Below are 19,278 nucleotides of genomic sequence, written 5' to 3'. Positions count from 1 at the left end.
AGTTTGACCCAGTTTACAATGACACTTTCACAGGTTCTTATGTTTTCAAGATGTACTGACAAGAGAGAATTACACTACACGCATTTATGCAATATTTCATCTCATTCCAACTCCATTTCTGCCATGCAAAGGATGTGGGTGGGAAATCCCAGGATCCTTTTTCAGAAGCAATGTATCTGAAGCAATATAATCAGGATGTCTGGGTAACTCCAGTGTGATATCAGGTGAGTTTTTAATAAAAACATTGTTGCAATGAATTGAGACATAACTGTAAGTAATGAAAGAAAACTTTCTATTTGTCCTCAAAAACACTAAATCCTATGGGATGACTACACCCATAGTTATGATGGTCCAGTCCTGCTAGACAGAACGTTAAAGAGGACAGAAGTAGAATAGATCTTTAGGGAACAACAGCACTGCTGTGCAGCTGGGCGTTTCTCCCACAGGCAGCTGTGAGTGACTTTACTTTGATCTTGGCAGAAGCGGTGAAGACTGGCATCACTAATGAGAAGGTCTAACACATGAACTACTTTGACTTGTCACAGCTTGTGACAGGTAGAACAGATAGTGTATCTGATGTGTGTACACATACTCTATTGGAGTTGATATATCTGAGAGAAAGGACCAGACAAGGGGAGAGAAAGGGTAGGAGGAAGGCAGAAACAATGAGAATGAGGCTGTTTGTATGCACGGTGCATAATACTTTACATGGCATTACCTCTTTGTATCGCTCCAGCTCCTGAACAAAAGTACGCTGGTAGAAGAGGGTCTGCAGACGCTCTTGAGTGTAGTTGTGGCACAGGTCTTCAAAGGTTGCACCACATTCACGCTTAGCCAGCCTTGGGTTTTGAAAGCCTGGTGTGTCCACAATGATCAGAGAACACAGGGAGTGCTGGCTGGATTTCAGAGCCCTTAAGCAAACATGGTAAATACATACACACACATAACATTAGCAGTGCCATATTTGACAACCTCTTGATATAACCTCATCTCATGCCACTATATCCCTAACTGAAATAAAACTGGCTCTAATACTCTGAAACCATTCAAACATTCTTGTTTAAACACAAATGATGGTTACTAAAAGTGACATGAGGCATCTACATTTTTCTGTTGCATACCGGTTCAGCACAATCATGACATCTTCATTACAAATGTAATGTACTGTCAGTAACACACCAGAGAAGAAATACTAACCGGTTTATTAGAGAAATGACGGTAGTGAAGAGTTCAGAGTAAAGCCCGGATGCCATGGCTTCTAAACACTCCATTGCTGTTGCTTTGAATGCTGATATAAAAACGCACAGAGTCAGAACAAATCCTCAATAGCTAATTCACAATATCTCCATCAGCAAATAACACAAGAACCAGTTGAATAGGAAGGAGGAATGTCAACATGTTGAACTGTAAAAGCTTTACTGAAACTATAGTCAAAGCATTTGATTTAAAAAGGAACTACATTTCCATGGTATTCAAACACATTATTTTCTGAGTTAGAAGGTATTTAAAATACCTACAAAAGTGTCTTTCTGAAGCAGTGTCATTTAGGGATCAGGTGTTTTGGAAACTGTCAAATCAAACTGAATACTCATGTCTGTGCCTAGAGGCAATGGCCACCTGTTAAGCTTTCATAATTCATTACACCATCACATAAGTGAGTTTATTGTTGCATAGGCGATATATTCATGTGTGCACACACGTCAATGACTATATGCTCATGAATGAGGGGAGATGCAGGGAAGGAGAAACAAAGGTCATTTCTGTCCATCCCTACTGTGAAAGACCTTTAACTGAGTCGTCATGCCCTTCAGAATGTACTGCAGTCTTGATGAACCAACACGTGTGAAAAATCAATGTGAGGCAATTATGATTTCAGGGACAATGAATGAAGAGTGGATCCAAAATTGCTTGTCCCAACATAGTATGCGCACCTATCTGTCAATAGCCATTGTAAAGCTGTGGTATTCATTACCAAGATAAGCTTTACTTTTTCTCTCCCTTGCATTTTCCCTTTGAGTGATGAGCAGCAACATATGCGTGTGCAAGTGTAAATAGAATGAGAGTGACAAAAAAGAAAAGGTAGGGAGAAAGGGGGGTACTGTGAGGAATAAAGAGTAAAGAATATGGTGGTAAATGTGGCGTGGAGTACCTGCATCTGCCGTGCCATTTTCGTCAGAAGCCTGGCGAATAGTGCTGGCTCTGGGCAGGGTGCCCTTGGCCTGGTGCTTGAAGATGGAAGAGGAGAGCTCCTCCAGGGTGCAGCCCAGCAGGTAGGCTGCCTTCTGAGCCCACTCATGACGTGCAAATTGTTTCCTGCCAGCTGAGACACGTGCATGAAAACCTCCATTAGCCCTTCTGCCAACTATTGCAGGCACATGGTGACTTTGTGACAATACTGTCTGTGACAGGGTAGGATTATGTGTCTGGTCGAACTGACACTGACACAACTGATAAAAACATGCACTAAAAGCATGTTCAAAAGGGTGGTTAGTCTGAATACATTTAACTACTGTGGAGATGGAGACACACACACACACACACACACACACAAGCATCTATAAAGTAAAAACCTTATTTCAATTGTTTAATACTGAAAAAATGTCTATTAAATTGAAATTATAATTGCCCATTTTATCTTATTGAGAATGAAAGCGAAATTTATCATTAGGGGACATAATTTATTTATTTACATAAAGACTGCTGTTGGGAAAACTAACTTTCCCTCAATCTAGCGGCTGAGTGATGCTAACATAAAGATATGAGTGCCAGCTTCAGTTTTAATCCACCATGAAGTGGTATCTTCTAAGACTTAAGAGAGAAACTGTGGGATTTCAGACAAAGTAGTGGGCTCTATCTGTCTCATCAGTACTGCAGAAGCCTTGTATACTTCTCTTATTGATAAGGCTAGTTATGAAGACAAGCAAAGGCATTTAAATATTTACTTTGATAGATACCAGGCAGCACAATTACTTAAATTCCACTAAAACATCAAAAAGAGCAAAGTGGGTTTACCAACATGAATGAACATTGCAGAATCAAACAGCAGATGGCTGTACAGCTTTTAAAGATAATAAAAGAAAATTACATATGTACAATATTTCTTCTTAAGTACACAGAAAGAGTATGCTAAGTCTCCTATCTATACTTATTCGATGTAAGTGTTCACTACACAATATACAGAGAAAACTAAGTTCATTTCAGGTGGTCCCTTAACTAGGTTTTGGAGATCACTGCTGCCCTCTTGTGTACCAGGATAAAGTTACACTGCCAATGGATTTATTTCATAATCTGTTTATTACTCCTTTTGATAACCAAAATGCAAACTAGGCCCTTGGTACAAAAGGGTCTAGACTGTAGACTATTATCATTAATAAATATTCCCATAGACAGGCCTCTCAATGACTTCCTATTCCTACCCCTGACATTGCTTCTTCATAAGAATTCATTTTGAAAACGAAGACACCAATCAAATGTATTGCCAAGCAGAAAGTTGTTCAGAATTTTTATTCCCAATAACAGACAGTATTTATTGATTTTTTTTTAACTATTCCCTGCTTTATTCTGCCATCAGAAATATTGGGAGCCAGCTGGAGGGGATCACTGCAAATTATTTGGCAAGCTATTCTCATAAGTAACTGGCAATTACAGACAGGCACTGAAGAGTGAGCAAACGTATCAAAAAGCACAAAATTCAGCACTATTGCCACTGTTATCACATTTTTTTGTGGTTTCTCTGTTGTATATTATCCTGCTATTCAGTAATTAATTTATTTGCACTACAACAGCAATTAAATCCTTAAATGGACAGTTTTTCATTTGGTCATCTGTGTAAATATGCCCACTTAACCTCAGTTAAAATTAAAACAAAACAAATTTCATCAACCAAAAAGTCAATGCTAAATATAAATAAACACTTAAATCTGTGTTTTGAAAGGACTTAAATGGTTAATTCTATCCTTTCTATCCTTCCAGTGGCCTTTTATAATGACAAAAAAAGGATGTGATGATTAACTCACCTAAAATAAAAATCTTTGTGGCAGCTACAGCTTTTACAAATGTCAGCTATCTAATTTTAAAAAGTTAGTCAAATCCTGACAAAAGGGCCGTTCTATTACTCTAAAGGAAAACAATCTGTTACATTAGGTTTCATCATTCGAACAGCTTTAGACAGAAGCAAGTTCTTGTGTTCGTGAGAACTGCTGTTCCCATTAGTCCTGTAATGCATCTTTATGACAAAATAAATGTTTGTCAAGAATTAGATCAAGGTTTTTCTCTCCGTGAGCAGCAACGGTGTTTCCAAGCAATTAGATTCAAGATGTTTGTCATTAGTTTCAGTTACTCAACCACAAACAGTGCTCTGTTTATTTAATATGTTCATGCAGTAAGGAATGATAAAGGTAAATCCGACAGGGGTTCAGATTAAATAAAAAATACAATGTATTACTTCACTGGCAGCCACATACTATAAAGGCAGCAATAATTCTGTACCACAAAGTCTTGAATGATTCCAGCCCACCACCACCACCACCCACCCCCCACTCTACGCAAATGTGCTAAGATCTAAAGTATAACATTTTCTGCAATGGCCTAGATTTAAATGTTCAGCTATTGATCATTGGAGCAGCTGTGCACTGTGTACTTTTAACGTATAAATAAATGTATTATTCAGTCATTGTGATTACATGTGATTGCATCACACAGCACATGTTGCCAACAGTGAGATAATGCCAGCTTGATATCTGTCAAATTACAAAGTGTTACAAAAACTATTTGGGCTAACAAAGGTAATTTCACCATAATTATTTTTCATTGTGTGCACAAATCAAAAACAGCATTTTGCTTTGTCACTGGAGCCTGTTCTATAACAGCAGAACAAACGTCATCTCCAATAGGTGATGCAGTTGTGCAGGAGTGCATTCAAGCAATCTTACCCTTGGTGGTTCCCGCAGCCCCAAGGTGGTAAATGGCCCCAAGGATGAGCCAGAGGGCCCTCTGCTCATCACCGCTGATCCCCAGAACCTTCATGGCTGCTTGCAGTTTGAAAAACTGCTGAGAGGCCCGCTGTTTATCCTCTGCCTGGCAGATTCACACAAACATAACTTGAGCTTCTTTTTTGGGTGGGTAAATCTTTAAGTAAACTTTTCCCCTTCCATTCCTGGTTGGACAAAACAAGCCAAACTTCTAGTATCAGGATGCATTTACCTTAGTCTGTGGCATGATTCCAAAGGCACTGCTTTCAGCAAAGTGGTTAAGGTGCAGCTCAGTTCTAATGAAGAAATTTAAAAAATAAATAACTTACAAGACATTAGTGAACACATTTAGGATCAAAGGGAAAATAGGAAGAAAAGGCAGCATTATAGAGAACTACAATATATCTATGTAAAAACCAATGCAGTACTGTAGTGGATTTAGGTAGTAATTGACATGAGTGTATTAATCCCTACCTCAGAGAGCTATCTACTCCAGCCATTAGATAGTAAAAAACATTAAAAGTGGACTCTCCATCTGGTCTTCTTGTCACTCTCATCTTCTCCAAAAGCATTGTCTGAAAGACCAGGGCAGAACACAATATTGAAAGGATGGCAGAAATACAATATTATGAGCAGGTGAGCATAATAACAAAGACTGAGTTTGGTGAAAATATACACCACTTTATGTCTGGACATTCTGGACATTGTTTTCACTTCATTACTTAAATCACGCTGCTGTTATTGTGTATATATTTATTTATATTTCTTCATACATTCTTATATAGTTCTATATTGTGTATTTTGTTGTACAGTTATTTTATTTTCAACTTTAATTTATATATTTTATCTTATTCTCCCAGTTAAATTTACCCTTCATTCTAATTTGTGTTGTACAGTTATTTCATTTTTAACCTTAATTTATATTTTATTCCTTCCTAGTTAAATTTACCCTTTTTAATTTTTCATATTTATTTCCTATCTTATTCATAGCCTTTTCCTTTTTTGTTTTCTTTAGGTCACGAGCAGTTGTCCAAGCGTTTCACTACATATCGTACTGTGTATGACTGTGTACGTGACAAATAAAATTTGAATTTGAATTTGATTTGGAATGAAAATCAGTTATTCATTAGGAATAAATTCAACAGTTGAGTCCAAGTGAGTTAATTAATAAATGTGCTTATCTGTACCTGGATAGAGGCTGAGGTCACCAGGCCCGCCTGGTCAAAGTCCAAGGAAACAATGTGGGTGAAGCGACTAGCATTGCCATTCATGCACGTAGAAGCATTCCCAAAAGCCTCCAAAACAGTGTAGACTGCCTGCCATTTTTCCGCTACAATAAAGATCATACGCTGTTATTGGGGAGGGGGACTCAACAACATCAATCATAATATTAGCTAAATTTTATTTATTTATTTATTTATTTTAATTCAGAGGACATCCTTTCCAACCTACTGGAGAATGTTCTGTTGGTGCTTCCTGCGACTGTAACCAGATACTGGATGATGTGTTGACAGTTAGTGGTCTTGCCACTTCCACTCTTGCCCAGCAATACAATGGACTGATCCTGGCGAGTAGTCAGCAGGTTCCTGTAGGCAGCCTGTGCTAATCCATAAATGTGAGGAGCAGTGTCATCTCTTCTGCAGCCCTTGAACATTTGCATCACCTGGAAAGAAAAGCAAAATTATAGTGTTTTTACATGGATTACTACCATTGGAAATGCATTTTCTCCTCACTACACTCTCATTTATACTCTCCCACAAGAGATGTGTCACATGTACTGGCTAGAGCCTACCTTCTCCGAATACATTGAAGGGGCACTAATGGGGTTAATGACCACCATGTTGGGCCCAGCGTGGGTGTGCACCAGGTTGCTGCCATACCGCTGCCGCAGAGAGTGCATCACACTCGACTCGTTCAGATACTGCAGAGAGGCCAAGTCCTCCACTCGGTCAAACGCTGGAGGGTTTGCCTAGAGTTCAAAGTCAGAAGAGCTCACAAGTGTCATCTGTAATTAATGAGGTTCACAAATGATGAGATGATTAAATACCTTCTCTACATCGTCTTCATCCACATCCAATAAAGATCCATCACTCTCCAGGCGGATTTTCACCTTCCCCTCTGGCAGACTGCCTGTCTCCATCTTCAGGAGAGTTGCTGCACCACCACAAAGTGTGGAGTTAACTACTTATGACACATCATTTCAACCTGAGTGCAAAAGTTTCATTTCATTTTGCATAATACTATGTGGCAACTGTATCTCTTTCAATAGTGTCAGAGATTTAATAAAATGTAAGTAAGTTTTGAAATGTAAGTTTTGAAAACATGGTTGGTTTAATCACATGCAGCCTGAGGTAAAATGAGCAGCCTGATAACATCAAAATTTCAAAAGCATTTCCAATGCTTCACACACCCACATTTACAGTTATGTAATAAAAGGTCAACCAGAAACAGACCATACCAGGAAAAGCAGAAAAAAAGTACGTTTGTTTTAATATAGTTATAAATAAAGGGTAAAAAACCCACAATAAACTCCATCTAAATGCACTATAATGCATAATTTATTTAAATACAGACATTTTACTAACCCAAGGAAAATCCATCCTTGTGGACAAGCCATACTTTCTCAGTGTTATACCAGGTTTTCTCTGCTGTCAGCTGCTCCTCAGTCTTTACCTGTTAGAAGTGAAAATCAGTATATGAAAACCTGTATAACCAATTTCTATTGGATCACTGATTAATAAATCATACAGCTGCATAATGGACTTTCAAAAGGATTTCAGTTCACTGAGTGGAGGGCTATATGGATTTGAGAAAAGTATGTTTTCATTTCACACCTCCTATATTTATGTCATTTACAAAAGCAGCCCTCCACAGAAGAACTAGGCTTCCCATGACTCTCCTTTTATGAACCTTTCAGAGCTCACACAGTGATTAACTCAGAGGTGCAGTTAATATGCTCACTATAAAGACATTTAAGGTGGAAGGTTAAAATGCAGGAGGGATTTATCACAACCAAGTCCAAACCAATCACATATGGGAAAAAAATGCACAACCTGCTTGAACTGAACAGAGACACACATACAGCATAAAGCCAAACAAGTTAAATCAAGTCAAGTGTTTGGAGGTAATAAAATAGGTACAAACAGTGAATATGCACCAAATAGTAGTTTCTTCCTTGAAATCCAACTAATTTTATTAACTAATGAGTACTGACTGAGTAGGGTACTTCTATTCCTTTACTCAGATTTAACTACATTGAGTAAGTCTATAGGGAAGGTTAATTTGAGCTTTATGGGTGCTGAATGTCATTCACTAGGCTTTCTGTGACACTCACGACTAGTTTGTCCCACACAAATAACACAAAAAAGGACATTCCACTTGAAACACTTCGGGATGCAACCAGAATTACAACCAGCTGTAGCCATTATCAGACCTTAGTTGCAGCTGAGTGTGCTGCCTGAAGGATGGCCACGGGATCCTCAACAAGTTTGGACTGGACAAGGGAAGAAATCAGTAAGTTATTTCAACACCTATAGAGATTCAACTGACACAACCGCATGAAGAAACAATAAAAATGCAGAGTTGTGGAGAAAAGTAAAACAATAGGTCAGAATGTGTAAAAAGTATAACACGAACACTGCAGCAAGGCCAACAACAGTGCAACACCACCCAAATAAGTGATTCACCAACACATTTACCATAAAGTCCTTAATAATGATTGTATTACTATAAGAAATACTGTAACAAAAATAATGCACTGATTAGCAGGATGCATTTAACCACACGTGTGGGTTTGTGGAGAGAGCATAAAACTCATGCCCTCTTATTAACAGTCAGTTATGCACAGTAAGGTATGTATATCAGAAATGTTAATGTTAGTAATTTAGCTTTCCATGTCACTGACATGCACCTAATAAGAAGTGTTAAAAGCTGTTAACTGACGAATTATGACAATATAGCTTCAGTATGTACATATATTTGTATAGCGCAAAAGCAACAACACCATTACAGAGCAGCATGACACACCGAGTCCACTGTAAATGAAATGGAGCAGTGGTAAAAATAAATCTTGAGATCTTGAGAAGTTTTTATGCCGCAGTAGTACACTCCAGGCCTCTGCATCAATGATTTTAAAGACAAGTGGGCAGGCACAAAAAAATTTAGTTTGTGTACATATATATATATATATATATATATATATATACACACATATATACACACAGTGGGGCAAAAAAGTATTTAGTCAGCCACCGATTGTGCAAGTTCCCCCACCTAAAATGATGACAGAGGTCAGTAATTTGCACCAGAGGTACACTTCAACTGTGAGAGACAGAATGTGAAAAAAAAAAAATCCATGAATCCACATGGTAGGATTTGTAAAGAATTTATTCGTAAATCAGGGTGGAAAATAAGTATTTGGTCAATAACAAAAATACAACTCAATACTTTGTAACATAACCTTTGTTGGCAATAACAGAGGTCAAACGTTTACTATAGGTCTTTACCAGGTTTGCACACACAGTAGCTGATATTTTGGCCCATTCCTCCATGCAGATCTTCTCGAGAGCAGTGATGTTTTGGGGCTGTCGCCGAGCAACACGGACTTTCAACTCCCGCCACAGATTTTCTATGGGGTTGAGGTCTGGAGACTGGCTAGGCCACTCCAGGACTTTCAAATGCTTCTTACGGAGCCACTCCTTTGTTGCCCGGGCGGTGTGTTTTGGATCATTGTCATGTTGGAAGACCCAGCCTCGTTTCATCTTCAAAGTTCTCACTGATGGAAGGAGGTTTTGGCTCAAAATCTCACGATACATGGCCCCATTCATTCTGTCCTTAACACAGATCAGTCGTCCTGTCCCCTTGGCAGAAAAACAGCCCCATAGCATGATGTTTCCACCCCCATGCTTCACAGTAGGTATGGTGTTCTTGGGATGCAACTCAGTATTCTTCTTCCTCCAAACACGACGAGTTGAGTTTATACCAAAAAGTTCTACTTTGGTTTCATCTGACCACATGACATTCTCCCAATCCTCTGCTGTATCATCCATGTGCTCTCTGGCAAACTTCAGACGGGCCTGGACATGCACTGGCTTCAGCAGCGGAACACGTCTGGCACTGCGGGATTTGATTCCCTGCCGTTGTAGTGTGTTACTGATGGTGACCTTTGTTACTTTGGTCCCAGCTCTCTGCAGGTCATTCACCAGGTCCCCCCGTGTGGTTCTGGGATCTTTGCTCACCGTTCTCATGATCATTTTGACCCCACGGGATGAGATCTTGCGTGGAGCCCCAGATCGAGGGAGATTATCAGTGGTCTTGTATGTCTTCCATTTTCTGATGATTGCTCCCACAGTTGATTTTTTCACACCAAGCTGCTTGCCTATTGTAGATTCACTCTTCCCAGTCTGGTGCAGGTCTACAATACTTTTCCTGGTGTCCTTCGAAAGCTCTTTGGTCTTGGCCATGGCGGAGTTTGGAGTCTGACTGTTTGAGGCTGTGGACAGGTGTCTTTTATACAGATGATGAGTTCAAACAGGTGCCATTCATACAGGTAACGAGTGGGGGACAGAAAAGCTTCTTACAGAAGACGTTACAGGTCTGTGAGAGCCAGACATTTTCCTTGTTTGAGGTGACCAAATACTTATTTTCCACCCTGATTTATGAATAAATTCTTTACAAATCCTACCATGTGGATTCATGGATTTTTTTTTCACATTCTGTCTCTCACAATTGAAGTGTACCTCTGGTGCAAATTACTGACCTCTGTCATCATTTTAAGTGGGGGAACTTGCACAATCGGTGGCTGACTAAATACTTTTTTGCCCCACTGTATATATATATGCTAGAGAAGGGTCAGTAGAGGAGAACAAGCTTAGACTCAAGCACTCTACAGCTGAAGGAGTGTGTCGAGCCCACAGCACAGCAAGCTGTACCTGAGAAGATTTGTAGCATTTGGTATGCTAGCCATGTAAACAGCAAAATGGTCAGCAGCAAGTCAGGATCCAGTGACCCACAGAAAAGCATAGAGACAAAAGATATGGATTAAGACAACAAAAGAGCAGAGCAATGAGAAGGGGTAAAATAAGCTCATTTCCATGTTCTAAACGTTGAAAACAAGTAACTCATTGCCATATAATCCAGCACTGCTAAAATAATCAATGTCAGAGTACATTGTCATTATATGACTGAGACTGAAACGAGGCTTACACAAGCTCAGTCCTTCTCTGGACCAGATAATAATGCAATTAATGCTACAGAATTAATACAAATGAGCTGGCAAAGAGCCAGAAACACCGAGCTTAAGCTGAGCAATATCAGAGGTGTAGAAGAGTACGGCTGCTTGGGACAGCCCAATGATGGCCTCTGGAATTTTAGGGAAATCATTTCGGGAAGGCCGTTTGTCAGGCCTTGGGTTAAGCTTAGGGCAAAAAAAGAGTTATTCCACTGCAGAACCACTGCATGCAAAAAAAAAAAAAAAAAAAAACCAACAAAAAAAAAGTATTATGCTCCTGAATGTAGGAAAACCATAGTTTTATGTCAACCTTAGGAGCAAACTTAGCACACACCTGTTCATTTTTTGCAGACTGGGGTAGGACAACAGGGGGAGGTTTACCATTGGAGACCACAGGGGGGAAAGATGTTTCCTGCACCTTTGCACAACATATGTAAATAACCACAAACACACAGACAAACATGCACACACACAGATGGAATTAACATGATAACATGATGATGATGACAATTAAGTTAAAGCTCGAGGTATTTCCTTTTAACTTTAAACTAGATTTTAATTAGAAAACTAGAGCCAACTTCAAGAGACGCTTGTTCAAACTAATTACAATTTTCCAACTAATTCAGTGAGGAAATGGGTAAGGGCAAAAAAGCTGTTCAAGAAAATTGGATCATTAAACACTGTGGTAAAGATTAATGGTTTTAGGCATTGAATTGTCGATGGTGGTTTCAGCAACGATCGAATGCAAATTTCTTCAAAGTAATGAAATAATCAAAATCCCAACCTAATTTTCAGGCGCCACTCCCCAAAAATCTCAAAGTTGCATCTGAAATTAACCCATCAAAAGTTCTATGCAATTGTTCTGTAACTGCAAAAAGCTCAGTTTCTCTACTTCTGTTCCATAGCTGCTGCTATACTTGAAGTTGTGAATCAAAAATTATTTTAAATTCCAATCAAATATTGCTTGTTCTTTTTTTCTAATATATACACAGGAGAAAGTCAAAGTAAGGCTTTGACAGTCTGGTTTCAATTTCCCCTCTACAGGAAGCTGCTAAAAACTGGAATTAAACAAATTACTAAAGTTGTCAAACCCCAGGTATAATTTAGTTGTTGCTAATGGCTGAGGTCTGCCATTGTCAGCAACATAAAAACACCTTTCTGTTGTACAGTCATAGCTCTAGTGAGAGCAGAAATATAAAAATCACTAGACAAAACAAACCTACACTAATGGTTTGTCACACATAAATTTCTAAGATCAGCTAACATCTTGTTCCTGACATTAAAAGCCGAGTCTCTCCCTAGAGCAGTTAAAAACACTATATCCCTCAACAAAAACACCAGGTGCATCTCTCTGAAATCCAATCCCTCACTCTATGGCCAAATACCCAACTGTTCACCAGATTTCACAGACATCTGCTGATGAAATTTTCAGATGGTAGGCTGACAGACAGAATGCCAGAGACTAAATAACAGGACAAAAACATAACTTTGTCTGAAGTATAAAATGGAACTTGGGATACAAAAAGGTACATCCTTAAAGCAATTTTCTTTTCTTTTTAGCAGATTTAAATGTTTACATAACCAATTATTTGTTCTGTAGAAACAAAGACACTCTTCTCTGACAGACTGTTACAAGACAATTAATGCTAACCTGAACAACATTTTTTTTTTAATCTTTATTCTTGTTCCCATCTTTAAAAACATTACTAAACATCCTCTCTCACAGTGGTGCACAGCAGAGAGAGCACAGTTTCAACTCCGTCTGCTGAAAGTCACAGTAATGAGATTTAGCTCAGTGCTCCAACTCATCAGACAACTACAGTGCAGGTCATGAGCACACCCTTATACCCACTGATAAATCTGATGATTAGTTTCCATATGTGCACCACTTCCCTCCACTTATTCAAGGCAACAATTATATAAAGTTATTTGTGGGAATGTATTATACTTTAACTAATTTTGTTTATAACAAAGATTAGCTCAAGTTTGATGAATGCATAACCAAAAAACAATCTATAAGATGTTCATTGAGCTCATTTATGAGAAAATTGGATGAATTAGCAGTGACGACTTAAGTTGTGCTCCACCTAGTGGCTAAGTAGCAAACATGCACTTTTCACTCAGTACCTCTGGTTTCGTTACAGCAAGTGGACGAGGTTTTGGGATGAAACCACCAGGAGGGGCCAAGGGATCTGCCTTGGGGACAGGAATGAAACCAGGAGGTCTTATAAGGGGATTCTGTTTTGTGGGCAGTGGGCTTGATTTTCTGGTGGGGATGAAACCTGGTGGTGGAGTCAACACGTTCTGCTTAGGGACTGGGATGAAACCAGGAGGTGGGGCCAAAGGATCAGGTTTGGGTGGAGGGATGAACCCAAGTGGAGGGGTGAGGGGATTAGACTTTATTGGTGGAGTGTTAAGGGCTGCAGTAGTAGGCACAGATGAAACTTCCTCTGTTTTTGTCATAGCAGTCTTTTCTTCAACCTCCTCCACCTTTTTGTTCTCCTCTTCCTGCGTCACAGTGTCTTCCTTGCGGTCCTGGGTGCGGGTGCGAGGCCGATGTTCCTTGGTTCTGCCTCTTCCCATCAGGCTTGTTAGGCCCACTGATATATCATCCTTTTCCACCCCAGCAGCTCCTGTTTTCCTGATCGCAGCGTCTGTAGCAGATGCAGAAACTGCGTGCTGGTTGCGCTCTTCTGTTCCAGCAGGAACCACTCGTCTGACAACTCTTCTGACAACTTTCACCACCTTTTTACCACTAGAACTCTTCTCCTCCCCAGGTGTGTCTGGACCTCCCATACCAGTGTTGTTATTGGCTTCTTCAGCTGGTGATGCGCTTGACTGTGGACCACTTCCTGTGTCCAGACCAATTTCAGGAATTCCCTGAGGTTGACCCTTATCTACATCAGACTGGATTTAAAATTTCACAGAGAATTATTTTGAAAAGGATTATTTAAACTGCTCACTAAGGTTAGAATCAATCAAGCCAACTCAATTACTCATTTTCATTAAATCTCATAATTACAGTGTATGGGCAAGCCAGGTTTTTATTTTTTTATTTTTTCTTGAATTGAGTCTACAGCTGGATAAAGGGAAAAGAAACGTGTCCAGAGACTCATGGGCAAGGTTACAAATTAGTATTCTAATGTTAGTTTTACACAATATAAGACAGGTGGGACTGTATATAATCAAAGTGGATTCATCCGCAGTGGTTCTGTGGGGCCGGTAACACCTGAGGGTGCACCAAGTCACTGAAAAGAAGAACTTGGATGGGCCCAAAAATATGGAACCAAATGAAGCTGATTATTTTTTACCTTTCAGAAATCATATTCAATTAATACTTTACTAATGCTATTGCACTGGATATTGGTTAAATAAAGAGCTGCTGCCCATGGTTCAATTATGATAGAGTAGGTGCCCATCCACTATGCCTGATTATTTTACTAAGAACTGTATCTCTTACAGGACAATAGTAGCCACTCTTCTTTTACTACACAAAAATGGTTTGTATCACCATCACTCAAACACATGCAGCTGAAAAACACTTACATCTGGCTTGTTCTCAACCTTAACCTACACAAGAGGAAGGAAGAAAACAAATCAAACCACACATTCAGATCATGGTTACTCTCTTAACATAAATATTCCACAAAATCACTGAATAATAAGATAAAAAGAAAAAGCAAAAAGGGACTTTCCTTTTGCTCCCAGAAAGAGAAGCGTGATTTATACGCCATGGTGATAGGTCAGAAGTCATGGATTTAACTGGATGAGGTGAAGAATAAATGGATGGAATGGTGGTGATGTGTGTGTGTGTGTGTGTGTGGGGGGGGGGGGGGGGGGGGGGGGTGCAGTGGAGACAGCTCAAGACGGCCGAGAATGGGAACCTGAAGATGAGCAGTGGGACACTGAACTGCACACAACAGGTCATTCAGCAACAGGGTAGACAGACTATGCAGCACTGAAGATAGAGCACATGAACATTCATAATGAATGAAAGGTTAGCTTTCTTCCAACTGCAAAACACATGAACAAGAATCTGACCAAGTACACAAGGCACACAAAACAAACTTATTCATCTGGAGCTGCGTCATATGTGGGACTCATTCACATTCTGTTATAATAGCAATGACACACACAAAAAACAACAACTAACCATTCCCTCAATCACCACACAAAAATTATAAAAATATTGGGAATCTGCTTCTTTTGCAGAAATGGCCATACTAGAACTAGAAACTAGAAACTAGAAAGAAAGCAAGTCAACTTTTTCTTAACTAAACTATAATTTATTTAACTCATTAAAAGGTGACATACCAAAATGAGTTCCACAGCAACATGTTTCACTATCTCTGTCCCTGATTTCATCAGTCCACTCCTATAAATAGTTTCAACAGCAAAGGAGGCCATTCTGAGATGCCATCAGACCCCTAATAGAACTGCTAAGCAGAGCATGTACACTCTGAGCTGATCACACTACTTGCCACACACACAGTCCGCCAGAGACATGAGCCCATTACCTTTTCTCTGGGTCTGGTTAACCTTCCAATCTTCACTCTGTCACTGAAGCAGTGCAGCCAGGGCCAAGGCAGAGTAAAACCTGGGTCTTGTAAGAGCACACTCACTAGCCCTGAGAAAGAGGGTGGGCAACCTCGAGGGCGGGGTCACAGTGAGCACAGCACAGTTAAGCTGTGGCCTGAGGAGTGGAGGGGGTAATGTAAGAGGAGACCGAAGAGAGTGGCAGCTGCTGAACAGTGGTTATAAATAGAATGTGTTCATCACATCAATTGCCACTGCCACTTCTCCCTGTCAGCCTCTTGTCCTGCTGGGAGTCAGAAAAACAGTATCCCTCTTCAGGCGCTTTACCAACTGTTATCTTTTATAACCCCCCTCACATACACACACATAACCCACCTATTTTAAGGAAATCCAAAACTATAAGAGATAGCACAAACACATAGATTAAGCAATCCAACAAATGCCTACTACCTACATCTAAATCTATATACAGCTAATTCTGTACAAACCTCCAGAAGGAATACATAAATGACAAATATGAAATAAATAATATAAAAGTACACTTTTGTGGAACATTTTATCTAGTGACCCCAAAATGTATTTCACATTTGCTACAAAAAAGTGTTCTTCACATTTTCCACCACAAGAGGGAGCTTTAAAACAATAAACTAATCTCTTACATACACTAACCGAGTTTCAATATGTTGTACTGTTCAATGTAAACGCTAAGGTATAACACTATCCAGTGATTGCAGACATGTTGACCTAAAGCAAAGAGTATATCAAAGTTTTAAGGGTTTTAATATGAGAGACATACACTGACCAGTATTGTTTTATAGTGTGTTTATAGTTTGTTTGCATCATACCCAAGGACACATTAGTATTTGAATGTTAGTTTCACACAACGTAAGACAGATGGGACCATATACATCAACAATGTAGAGTTGTCATTAAAGCTGTCATTCTGTTTCAGTGATGACAAGAAGCTGTACAAAGACACTGAAAGCAAGAGCACAGAGGAAAATGTCAAGTGGAACTAAATTGAATGAATCATCTTCTTTAGGCTGTCATAGAAGATCATCTGCCTTCATCTTACCCCATCCCTAGCATCCTCTTCAGTCACACCAACCCTCTGCTTGTCCTTCCTCACTACACTCTCTGAATCTCCTCTGTGGTTTCCCTGCTGCCTGGCAGCTCATATTCAGCGTCAGTTCATTGAATATATCCACTAAACTTCTGTGAATGTCCAAACCATCTCAACATTGCCCCTCTAACTTTGTCTCCAAACCACTCAACTTGAGTCATCCTGGTCACTCCCAACAGAAATCTTAGCATTTTCGGCTTTGCTTCTAGTCTTTTTGTTAGTGTCACTGTCACAGCAATTGTCACCACCATCTTGTAGACCTTGCCTTCTACTTCTATCCTTCATCCAAATCACCCTGAACTCATCTTCAACCCCACCACCTAACCTGTACTCATTTCTTCTCCTATGGCAACAGCACTCCCCAGTGGCAGCTGCCTTCTAAAGCAGATAATACACACCATAAAAACTGCTCAGGAACATGGCAGAGCACAAGGCATTCTTACCAAATGACTGCTGCATGCATCAGAATATGCCCACAACACACAGGATCCCAAGGTTATGCTGCCAGAACTCACAGGACACCCTCAAAAGACCATGCTCCCAAAGAGGTGATTTCAATGTTGCGACTGATCAATACAGTTACGTCCATAAGTCACAAGACAACCAAACAATTTTTTGCTATTTTGAGTCTTTACACAGTAGACTGTAGACCAAGCAAGACAGGTGTGAAAGAAGACTTTCAACTTTAATTCAGAGTTTAACAAAAATAAATAAATACTGAGGTAACAGTTACAGAGTTTTATAAACAGTCTTTCATTTTTTACAGTATAAAAGTAGTTGGACAATTAACTTAAAGTTTCATGGAAACGTGAAGCCTGTTTTTTCATTATTAAATCAAGCACATAAGAGTTTCAAAGTGTTCAGCTTGCATTTGGTTCCTGTTCACCGGAACTTTCAGTCTAGGAAATCGATGCAAGTGAGGAAGGCCATCAAAAGGCTGAAAATTCAAGACACACTTATTTTCTTGATTAAGAAAAAGAACTTCACATCAACTACCCAAGTCAGGAACATTCTCAAGGAGTGTTCTTTTAGAGATGCACTATTTTCAACTCTATAATAACTCAAGAGATAAATGTAATGACATTTATAGCAAGGTGCAAGCGACCGGTTACACAAAAAAAAATAGGAAGACCAGATTAAACTTCTAAAAAAAGAAGAAAAAACTTAAAGAGTCTGCACAGTTTTGAAAAAGATGGTGATAGAGGGTTATGCTATGTTTACTGCAAAAGAAACCCAAGGGTTTCTCAAGATGAAAAACTAAAATGAAAAAAAAAGGTTCAAGCCAGTCTGCCCAAGTCAGTCACATGATCACAATCCAGTCCAGCAGAGAATCATTTTCGGTTACTGAAGACAAACTTTACGGCACAAAGACTCAAACAGAAACTTGAGGTTGCTGAAGTCAGAGCTTAGTCAAGCACCTCAAGGCAGGAAAAAGCATAATTTCATTGACTGCAAAGGATATATATACACTGTGTGTATATATATATATATATATATATATATATATATAACAATTCTGTAACTGTAACTTCGGTCGTTGCTGTGCTTTTTGGAAGTCGAATTTCCCAGAGGAACCCACCCGAGGGATTAATAAAGTTCTATCTTATCTTATCTTATCTTGACTTCCATCCAAGGTTTAAAAACAAGTTGTACTTAAAATTGTTTGTTAAATGAGTTTCTAGCCTCTGAAAATACAGGACTATGTCCAATATGTTCAAATGCTTAAGGACATAACCAACAAACACTCTTGTTTGTTTTTGTATGACTACAGGTAAAGCCAGTCAGATAACTCAAAGCTGAAAGGTAAGGCATCTCACTACAATCCGGAAGTATTGTTAAATGGAAAATATGTAAATGTAGAAACTGGTTTGGTAAGGTAGGCCAATTATGGCACATACCTTCCAATAACCAGCTATCATCTGGCTTTTCATTTAGTTCATTCACAATCATTAAAACTAAAATCTTTTTTTTTTGCCTTTAGAAGTAATTAATTAAATTATGTTTAATGTCCAAAATGCTATAAATAGTTACATAGCACTTTATCTCATGGTGAGCTCAGAAGTTTGCATTAGCACTTAGCAAGATCCAGTAAAACACACAGCCTGGCTCATCTATCTAGAGCAGACTGCTAATCCCCAGAGTCTGTTACTGGGACACAGCAAAGTGTCGACTGTTTGTCTACACACAGTTGCTGCAGACTAAAGATTAAGGACTCTATATATGTCATAGACACTACTGATTCTGACCCAGTTATGCCTCCACACTATCAAAGCTGTTTGAATCATATTATTAAGCTGTAGCATGAATCAGACTACCACATTTTTAGAACTATACAGATTATTTTAACTATGACAGACATATAACATAGCAAGAATTGTTATATTGTGTTTCATATTCATTGAGAGGGTTGATGTTTATAA

General features: G+C 39.2%; 1 protein-coding gene across 7 annotated transcripts in view; it reads right to left on the bottom strand.

Moving 5' to 3' along the window:
- The window catches only part of LOC308387547 (unconventional myosin-XVIIIa-like), a 62,067-nt gene that overhangs the window by 37,148 nt on the left and 5,641 nt on the right, over positions 1-19,278 (bottom strand). For 4 of the 7 annotated variants that reach the window (XM_080867663.1, XM_080867667.1, XM_080867664.1 and 1 more), the window contains exons 3-18: positions 14,746-14,769; positions 13,327-14,106; positions 11,534-11,617; positions 10,901-10,927; positions 8,404-8,463; positions 7,556-7,643; positions 7,018-7,124; positions 6,763-6,939; positions 6,423-6,633; positions 6,158-6,300; positions 5,445-5,545; positions 5,203-5,266; positions 4,932-5,076; positions 2,150-2,320; positions 1,198-1,288; positions 719-911 (exon numbers count right to left, since the gene is read on the bottom strand). In XM_080867663.1, coding sequence (XP_080723789.1) covers positions 719-911; positions 1,198-1,288; positions 2,150-2,320; positions 4,932-5,076; positions 5,203-5,266; positions 5,445-5,545; positions 6,158-6,300; positions 6,423-6,633; positions 6,763-6,939; positions 7,018-7,124; positions 7,556-7,643; positions 8,404-8,463; positions 10,901-10,927; positions 11,534-11,617; positions 13,327-14,106; positions 14,746-14,769 — 2,466 coding nt within the window. Of the gene's footprint in view, positions 1-718; positions 912-1,197; positions 1,289-2,149; positions 2,321-4,931; positions 5,077-5,202; positions 5,267-5,444; positions 5,546-6,157; positions 6,301-6,422; positions 6,634-6,762; positions 6,940-7,017; positions 7,125-7,555; positions 7,644-8,403; positions 8,464-10,900; positions 10,928-11,533; positions 11,618-13,326; positions 14,107-14,745; positions 14,772-14,896; positions 15,042-19,278 lie in introns of those variants that run through there. The other 3 variants (XM_080867666.1, XM_080867669.1, XM_080867665.1) reach the window with 2 other exon arrangements.

Source organism: Rhamphochromis sp. 'chilingali' (genome assembly GCF_963969265.1).
Source record: "Rhamphochromis sp. 'chilingali' genome assembly, chromosome: 19".
Lineage (NCBI taxonomy): Eukaryota > Metazoa > Chordata > Actinopteri > Cichliformes > Cichlidae > Rhamphochromis > Rhamphochromis sp. 'chilingali'.
The sequence above is the reverse complement of the archived record's forward strand: the minus strand, read 5'-3'. Positions and strand labels throughout refer to the sequence as shown.